At 36.0% G+C, this 9,942-nt stretch overlaps 1 protein-coding gene and 1 long non-coding RNA gene across 5 annotated transcripts in view; both read right to left on the bottom strand.

Moving 5' to 3' along the window:
* Positions 1–565: 565 nt before the first annotated feature.
* The window catches only part of LOC104606046 (signal peptide peptidase-like), a 55,253-nt gene continuing 45,876 nt past the window's right edge, over positions 566–9,942 (bottom strand). For 2 of the 4 annotated variants that reach the window (XM_010271077.3, XM_019199232.2), the window contains 2 exons: positions 9,571–9,648; positions 566–991 (listed from right to left, as the gene is read on the bottom strand). In XM_010271077.3, coding sequence (XP_010269379.2) covers positions 896–991; positions 9,571–9,648 — 174 coding nt within the window. In that variant the 3' untranslated portion in view covers positions 566–895. Of the gene's footprint in view, positions 992–7,362; positions 7,437–9,570; positions 9,649–9,942 lie in introns of all 4 variants that reach the window. The other 2 variants (XM_088897378.1, XM_019199233.2) reach the window with 2 other exon arrangements.
* LOC148802430 (uncharacterized) lies at positions 8,488–9,110 on the bottom strand. The gene is made up of 3 exons (XR_016082290.1): positions 8,974–9,110; positions 8,700–8,811; positions 8,488–8,622 (listed from the first exon to the last, which is right to left on the bottom strand). It is a non-coding gene; the product is annotated as an uncharacterized LOC148802430 (long non-coding RNA).

Below are 9,942 nucleotides of genomic sequence, written 5' to 3'. Positions count from 1 at the left end.
CGCATCAGCTGGTATGGGCCGATACGTATTGATACTTTGAACCTTGAAGAAAATAATATTATTAACAAAAAAATAAAAAAGAAACAAAATAGCTATTTGATCATTTGAATTAATAATGTTTTTGGTTCAGATCAGATTGCACTTCTTCACGTTATCACATAAATTACTAATACATATTTCTTAGTGTATATCATGTATATATCTTATTCAGTGTTTTGAGTCATAAGATGAGGCATTTGGCAAGTCTTTTCATGTAGTCTTTTGTGTTTTCAAAGCTCGGAAAACCACTTTTTCTGTTTGACAATAAAAGACAAAAAGCCAGAAAGACCTATACCCTAAAAAGTTCGTAAAAGCCCAAAATGACAACAAATGAAACTTCCTGTCTTTCAACACGTAAAATCTTTCATTTAACATCTAAGTAGACCATCCAAACAGTGATCTTTAAAGTCAAGACCCCGAAAGCCCATTATATATTTTTGGGCATCTAGACTATGAGAAGATTTTCCTAAGAAGACTTGCGAAACGAAACTTATTGGAATTCTAGTGCATCTGTGTATCCCTCATGTAAGAATGGTACCACGATAAACCTTACGTGTCTTACAATAAAACTTGAGCGACCTCTATTGCGAGTTGCATCGTCCATTAATAAAAGGACTAGAAATAAACGACGAAAACGCCACCCTTCCCCCCAACAAATGGGGGAAGAAAGAACAAATTAAAGGGTTCTATTAATTAACAACTACATATTGTTTTATTCATTTAAACCAAAATCTGTTACAATGGAAACTTGTCTACATTCACAAGTTTGCTTGTGGCTGAGATCCAAGGCATCAGATTCCTCGAGGTAAATCATCATCTTCTTAATCATAAAATCTCCAACCTCCGGCTCTTTACCCTACTCAACTTTTGTGTAAGATTTGGCATCAACTCTACTTAATTCACCATCTTGAGTTGAAGAAGCATCAGTCTTGGATTCATCAAATTCCAACAGCTACAGGATTAGAAATAGACATCAACATAAAACTCAGTAAGCAGTACGTCTTGATGATTATCAAAACAACACAATGTCAGTGTTCCTTAAGAAGCTTACTATTTCCAAATTTTAATCAACCATAACTAAGTTCAAATGGTTGGAATACTCAAATTGTTGAGGCAAATCAATTACAACAGAGGAAAGATGCCTCAAGCTCAGCAAGAAGTCAATCACCTAACACCAAAGCAATTTTTCCCTCAAGCAATTCTATGATTGTTCAATCCTAAAATTGTGAATCTACCATTTTTAAGGCTGTGCTGACAAAATCAATATACCTATACCCAGGCAACATCCTAATATCGCATACCAAATTCCTAGGGGTGGGAATCGGGCAGGTTTAGGTGGGTTGGGTTTGGGTCAAGCTTCAATCCAACCCATCTAACCCACCAATCCATTAATGACCCATTTTTGTAAAACTAAATGGGTTGGGTTGAACCCAAACCCACCTTAACCCAACCCATGCATAGGGGTGTTCACAGTCTGGTTCGGTGCAGTTTGGAGAAGATCTCAGACCAAACTAGTAAATTACCCGTTTGAAAATTTTCTAAACTGAACCAAACCGTTTTGGTATGGAAACCAAACCAAACCGTTTTATTATGGTTTGGGGCGGTTTCTAATACGGTTTGGGGACGTTGGACCATTCTATGGTTCTTTTGGGCTTAACCCAATTAGAAAGCTCAAATAGCTCCCCTAAAAATTAAAACATAAAACTTTTATTTATTATTTTATTATAAAATAAAGAGTTCATTATATATTTATAATTTTACACATTCCATTTAGATATATTATATATAATGTTTACATACCATATATTCATATATATATATATATATATATATATTAAAATTTTGGTTTATGGTTTACGGTTTGGTTTGGTTTATAAAATTCAATAAAACAAACCGAAACCGCTAACTGCAATTTAGAAAATTCTCAAACCGAACCAAACCGCAAATTCGGTTTGGTTTGATTTGGTTTTGTGGTTCAAACCGTATAATGAACACCCCTATCCATGAATCTTTTAATTATTAAACAACACAAGCATAAATTGTAGAAAATACAGAAATTAGAAAACATAGAACATGCAAAAAAATCAGGAGAATATAAATATGGAAGATAGTTAAAATTGCAAAAATATAGCCAGAATTACAAAAATGAAGAAAATCAATATAAATTACCAAAAAACAAAGAAAAACCAGAAAACATAAATTGTAGAAACATGAAAAACGAAGAAAATTATAAAAATTACAGAAAATATAGAAACCCACTAAAATAACATAAATTGCAAAAAAAAAAAACAAAGGTTATAGAGAATACACAAAAATGTGGAAAATAACAAAATTTACTGCAAAACATGTCAACACAACAGATAACAGAAGTTGCAAAAGAAAATATAACAAAAATTACAGAAAAACAAAGAAAAAAGGAAATTACAAAAATATGTATACAAATTTCAGAAAATATAAAAATTACAAAAAATTAACAAAATTATAAGAAAGTATAAACATTATTAAAATATAACACAAAATTATAGAAAGATAGAACTTCTGTTAGATTTAGAAAGGGACTATGAGATATGCATAGAGAAACAATGGGCTCTGGTCGTCTGAATTTTATTGGCACCATTGAAAATGACTATCTTCTTTTACTAGTGCCAACTAATGCTGTGACACCTTTGATTTTGCCGGTGAACTTGAAGAAATAACTCCAGATTCATGACTACCTTGTAAAATTAATCCAAACATTAATTTGCAGGTTAAAAAGTAGCAGCTTCCGTATGTTTGAAGCACATCACACTCTATTTGGGGACCCCCTTTTTCTTTTGATAAACTGCAGCAAAGTCTGCACTCCCTCGTCCATATTGTTGCAACTAAACGAAGCTATAAAATGTGAAACAGAGTATAACAGAAATAAATGAATGAGCTCTATGTCATCGTTGTAGCAGCTTTGGTTCACGTATGGAGGGATTGCCACTGCTGAGTTAGTATCGGTTAGGGTTTGGATTTGGGAAGAGAGAGGTAGAGAGAGAGAGAGAGAGGAATGTAGGGTTGGAAAATCACTCGCTGAGATCTTCAACCATGGATTAGGAAAGAAGAAAATCATAAAAACAAAAATTCCTAATCTCTTTATGGATACTCGTGACCCAACCCACCCAATCCATTAATTCTCATTTTATTGGTGAAGAAATAGTTGGTTAGCCACGAGTGTGGGGTTCCATACCCACACTCAGGCTCTAGTGTGTGTGGTTTCATACCCACACCTAGTTGTTTCTAATTTCTTTAATTAGTAGTTTCTAATTTCTTTTATTAGAAGTTTCTAATTTCTTTAAGTTGGGCTGGCTGGCCTTTTTGTTTCTAATTTTTGTTTATTTCCTATTCTTGTAAGGAACCTAAAGCTACAAATAAAGTAGTGTATGGGGCGGCAAATCATTAACCACTGAACCCTTTCTTTCTTTTCTTCTCTCTTCACTCTCTCTCTCTCTCTCTATCTCTATCTCTATCTCTCTTTTCTTCTCTTCGAACCTGTATTACTTCTCTAATACAGCAAACTATTCTTCTTCTTCTTCTTTCAAGTTGGTATCAGAGCCTTAGATCTAGGGTTTCTCATGTGGATTTAATTCGGCCGACCACATGAGAATTGTTTAGGGCTGAAAGTTCAGAAAGATCCTTACGTCGGCTGATTCTTGGAGGTTGCAAGAAGGCTTTAGCAGCTGTCCTAAGATTGGAGAGAGCTTCTTGTAATCAAGCAGAATCAGGCAGGAATTGAGTGATCAAGATCGATTCTTGATCAAGATTGGAGGTGTCGATCAGCTTTTTCTTAGATTCAAGGTGCTGACAGTAATCGATTGATCAAGTTTGAAGATTGAAGGTAGCAATCAGTTTTCTGGGCATTTTTCTTCATAAAGTAAGTACATTTACTTGAGATTGATATTCAAAAGCACTTTGTTATTCATTCAGAGAGGTACGGATAGAAAATCTCAGGATTGATATCAATCAGTCCAGGACTGATATCAATCCTAAGAACTAGTAGTTGGCTGTTATCTAATTGCAAAATCATTGTCCTAGGTCGGCTATTATTAGCTTTGAAATACAGTTTTTCTTGTCACAGTAGTTTAAAGCCTCTTCTTAACCTAGAATGGAGTACAAGAACCAAGGGGAAGGTGCTTTTGGGACTGGTGGCTCAGGTAACATGACTGAAAACACCTTTCAGATTACAACTGTTAAGTTTGATGGATCAAACTACTTGGAATGGGCCCAATCAGCCATGATGACTATTGGTGGTAGAGGAAATTTGAACTTCTTGCTAGGGTATGTGAAGGAACCCTCCAAGGAGGACCCTACTTATGCTAGGTGGGTCCAAGAGAAATTTTTGGTGATGACATGGCTGTGCAACTCTATGCAGCCACACATCAGCCGAAACTACTTGTGGGCCAAAACAGCTAAGGAAATATGGGATGCTATGAAGGAAACCTACTCTCAGCCCCTTAATGTTGCTAGGGCTTACGAGCTAAAATGTGAGGTTAAAAATCTGAGGCAAGGAGAGAAGCAGGTCTCTGTTTACTTTTCAACCTTAAAATCCCTGTGGCATGAAATTGACCATCTTGAAACAATTTAGTGGGAGAGTCAGAAAGATGCACACACATATAGAAAGCAGGTTGAAACTAATAGAGTTTTTGAGTTCCTAGTTGGTCTGAATTCTGAATATGACATTGTGAGATAGTAGTTGTTGACAAGAGATAATGTGACTTTATCACAAGCCTATTCCCTGGTGCATAGTGAAGAAACTAGGAGAAAGGTTATGTTGCAGCAACAGCCCTCTGAATCAGCCTTGGCAGCAGTTAAACCTAAATCTGGGGGAGATAAAGAGAAGAAGGAAGCTAAGAAGGACTTAGTAATGTAAACACTACAAGAAACCTAAACATACTAAGGACACCTATTGGAGGTTGCACCCTCATTTACTTCCAACAAAGCTCAGAAATAAGAAAGGGAATGCTAATATGGCTATCAACACTGAAAGTACAACTTCATCAGGCAGAAGAGGCACTCCTCTAGATACCCTAGCTATAGTCCAAGCTGCTCTGACTCAGCTAGAAAATGAATTTAGTAATTCAGCTCAGCCTACATCAACTCAACAACCTACTTCAGCCCTTGCTCATACAAGCACAAGAGATACTTCTTTCCATGCTTCTGTCCCAGGTAATACTAGACCTACTTGGGTAATAGATTCAGGTGCTTTAGATTATATGACCAACATATCTACTCTATTTAGCACCTAATGTTTATCCTCTGGGAGAGACAAAGTTTCTATTGCTAATGGCTCTCTTGTACCAATTTCTGGCAAAGGGAGACATCAGATTATCAGATACCATCACCCTATCCTCAGTTTTGCATGTTCCCAAGCTTAGTGCTAACTTACTTTCAGTTAGTAGTATTACTAAAACTCAAAACTGTTCGGTAACCTTTTTCCCTAATCGGTGTATTTTTCAGGATTTGGAAACGAAGAAAGTGATTGGGATTGGCCGTGAGATGAATGGAGTCTACCTGCTAGAACATTCATAGGGGGAGCAGAGTGAAGTGTATGCATATATTTCCTGCATAGATACATTACATATATTTCCTGCAGCCTATGCAAGTGTATCCAAGAATCAGCCAACCTCTTTTTTAACATTGTAACTTTCACAGACCCATTACTTAAGTTGTCTGGTGTACTAGGTAGAACATTTTGCTCAAGGTTCAAAATTTCACAATGTATCAGCCTGTATCGGCCAATATATATCGTTCCGTTAAATGTCCGATACATGGAACATAAAGAAACCAATTGTCTCGTTCCTTTTCAGCTGTATTGGGCCGATACGAGACCACATCGGGCTGTTTCAGGTCTGTATCAGCCGATATAGACCCGATATGAGCCGATAATCTAATGTATCGGTCAATACACTGCAAATTAATTACTCTCCCTCTCATTAATTACCCTCTCACTAATCTTCCTTTTATTGCTAATCCTTCTAATTAATTTCTTTCCCTCTCTCATTAATTACTATGATTACATTAATTATTCCCTCTCTCTTTAACTTTAAGACAACTTTGAATTTGAATTTTGAAATTCCCATGCCATTCTAACACCTAATGCACAGAATCACAGGTGTAAAAGCTAAAGTAGGCCATAAGAAGATTCGAACCTTGGTCACACTTTTACAATGCCCATGAGTTTACCACCACACTCCAATCCATTTTGGTGTTCAACTGTTATCCATTTTCATCCTTAAATAAACTTTTTCTTTTTAGTGGGTGTTTTTTTCGGGTGATTATAGGTCAGGTCACGCCTACGTCTATTATGTATAATAACGTATAATATGCATATAATTTTTTTGATGCATTATATATTTATATAATATAAAATGTAATATGGGCCAAGCCTGAACATGAAACCCAACTCCAAACCTGGAATTTCCAAGTTGGGTTGGGCCGAGATGATCACCCCTAGATGTTTTTTAATAAATGCTAAAATTAATTATTAAAATTTATAATATTAACAAATATTAAGACAATTTATTTTGATTTTCTAAAAATCAAGGTATATATGCACACATTTTAGTTTTTCCATCATTTTTCAACAATTACCGATTATGTCCCGATCTTTCATACTTCATGTGAACCATTAAAGTAAGTTTTTAATGTTTAAATAACTTATTTATTGTCATATATACCTTGTACTTTCTTGTTATTACTATATTTTTTAGGATTTACTTGAGTTTCTTAGCGTATCTTAGTTTTTTTTTTCCGTATCTATGCGTATCCAAAGCATATCCCAATACGTTTCTTAAAATTGCCTTTCTGATACACTTTGCGTTTCCGATACTTGAAACCTTGATTTGCCTATATTTCCATCTTGTAATTCTTTGGATGGGTATCCACCTTTAAGTGATTCTTTGGACAGTTAAGGGAAGAAACACTTGGATCTTTGAAAACCATACCACTTCACAAGACAGTTAAGGGAAGAAACATGCTCATGGCTACATCTCAAAAATTCAGATTAAGTACCATATAAGGCTTTTTCTTTCCTTTCGGTTCTCTGTATATGACCATACCAGTTCATTTTGCTTTTGATTCCCTGTATCTAGTGAGAAACTAAGATGGTTTTGATCATGTGCATAAAAGAACATTTACTGCACCAATAGGACATATCTGATTTGAGTTAAGGATTTTGAAAGAAGCAAGGAGAAAATATTGATTACCAAAAGAGAATACTGAGAAAAGATCTATGGATGCAAAACTACCAAAGGTTATGAATCTTAATAGAGAAGTATGGCAAAACAGGAATTGAGTACCCACCACCAAATAGTTGGGGTAGGATTGGATCAACCATATAATCAACTTCTTGCCCAGCTCCGATCCATATGAAAGGCCTATTTGATTAAAGCTGAAATATGTCAATCACCACTCTATCTTAACATCTTAACCACTAACAGCTAACCCACTACCCAGAATAAAAATTCATCCAGGGCCTAATGAAAGGATAGATAGAACGGATCAGTTCAACAAAAAACTTTTGATGAAGCCTTTTTTTATCAGTAAAACAGAAGAAACTTTTATCGAGATAAAAAAATGAATTTACATTAGCGAGCAGTCTCGGCTACCCTTGTAACAACAATAAATAAATAAAACCCCAGGATTTTGCTAAGAAAATTACAACCGTGCCCAAAAAATCTGTTCTCTTCCAACCCTTGTTTTTCTAATTGATCTGCTAGATTGTTGGCCAACCTTAGAATCCACTGAACTAATATTTGCATGTCTTTTGACAGTCTTCTGAACTTTTTGATCTCATTTCTGAACCACCAGGCACTCTTTTTCCTCTTTTCTCAACCAACTCAGGATCAGTTTAGAATCCCCTTCAATTATCAATTTTTTAATGCCTAACTCCACAGCTTTTTGTAGGCTGTATAACACTGCCTCCAACTCAACTCTAGTGGAATTCCCTTCCCCAATTGGCCCTGAGAGCATCCCCAAAATTTCTCCCCTAGCATTTCTTATTACTCCCACTGCTTCATAAGTTTTTTCTTGGAAGAAGAGGAACCTGCAATCACCCCCCCCCCCAACTTTCTGAGTAATCATCAACAATAAAATCATAGAACAAATTCACTGTTTTTACTTTTTGAGAAATTCACCACAATGCCTTCAAACACAACTTCTACACTTCTTTCTTTTCTTAGAAAATTCTTAGGTTTCTTTCCTCCCAAATCATCCATAATACTGCAGCCCTTGTACATCTCCAAAGCATCCTCCCCTTTTTTCTTGGCCACCTAAAGGTAGATGACTTGAAGAGTCTGTCCAAACTACTCAGACTAGTCCACCTGCAACCAAAAAACACAAATATCCTATCCCAAATATAACCTGCAAAGGAACAAAAAATGAAAAGATGATAAGCAGTTTCACCATTTGAATTGTGCAAGATACACCTGTTTGGAGAGAGGCACCAGCCAGGTCTTTGCAGCATGTTGCATGCGTTAATTGCACCATGGAATACTTCCCAACAAAAAGCACCAACTTTGGGGGGAATTGGACAGCTCCAAACTTCTTTAACTAGGAAAGAAACTGAAGGGGAATGTGGGACAGACAAAGCATCAAAAAAGGAAGAGACTGAAAACCCCTGAAGAATGACCAGTCCAAACCTGAGTGTCTCCTCTACTAGAGTCAGGGTGCACCCCATCAAACAAGTGAAGGAGATTGGAAACATGAATCAAATCTATGTCTCTGACATTTATCCAAAATCCCAGATTCCACCTGAATCCCAAAAGCGAGGGAGGACGTAAGAAATCAAAGACAGACTGGTTATCTTTGAAAAAAGATAAAGCAAACAACAAGGGAAAAGAGAACTTCAAGGGATTTTCACCCACCAAGAGATATTCCCAAAACCTTACTTTATTCCCTGCATTGAGGTCATACCTGATGTGATTGAGGAAGAGCGGAATGACCTTATGGATTGCTTTCCATGGTGAAGCTCTAGAAGCTCTGCTAGAAACCACAGTGTCCCAACCATTCTCAGAGAGCCCATGAATGCTAAGCACCACTTTGGACCAAAGTTTATTTATTTCCCACGGGAATCTCCACACCGATTTTCCTGACAAAGCCACATTTTTATCTTTTATCCTTCCCAAACCCAAGTCACCATTCTTCTTCCTTCTAAACACAATATCCCATCTAATTAGATGACCCCTTTTCTCCTCCCCCAGTTCCCACAAAAAATCCCTCATGATCTTCTCTAATCTTTTGCAATGACAAATGGAAAAGAAAAAACAAGATAAAAAATTTCTCTAGCATACTTGCAATAGTTTAAAGAATAGTCTACCATTATTAACATTGCATTCCTGGGAATCCCAAGTTGGTAAGTTAGAGCTTCTATTAAGTAATAATCATCAGCATATGTTATTGTGTAGATAGGATATGCAGTAGAGATTCGAGTTAAAATAAAAAGCCAAAAAGGTTGACTATCAGTAAGGTCAAAAGGCAACGGATGAAGCCATATAGGTGTATAGAACAAACCAGTTTGACTTCCCCATTCCAAATGCAATGAACAGCCACAGATCCAATTACAGCTGGTACAATATATAGAAGTGCAGGCTGAAATTGCAAAAGGAAAAAAAAAATAATAAGATAATGAAAACACATAATGAATGTCCATCCCAATCGCCTTCTTTCCTTATGGGATGTAAAAGAATGCTCAAGACTAAAGTGAAAGAACATTCATGCTTATACTAGACCATGCTTTTTTTTTCATGGAGATGTGGACCAATCATGATTATGGAATTCATCCAAATTAGAGGCACATTTCTCTTGAAGAATTTTAACATTCTTCTCTAAATAATCTAAAATAGTTTAAACATAATCAATCAAATAATAATTTAAGCAAGGGCA

This window comes from Nelumbo nucifera, chromosome 2 (assembly GCF_055504915.1).
Source record: "Nelumbo nucifera cultivar China Antique chromosome 2, China Antique-T2T, whole genome shotgun sequence".
NCBI classification, from domain to species: Eukaryota; Viridiplantae; Streptophyta; class Magnoliopsida; order Proteales; family Nelumbonaceae; genus Nelumbo; species Nelumbo nucifera.
Note: the sequence above shows the minus strand (reverse complement) of the source record. Positions and strands in the feature narration are given on the sequence as shown.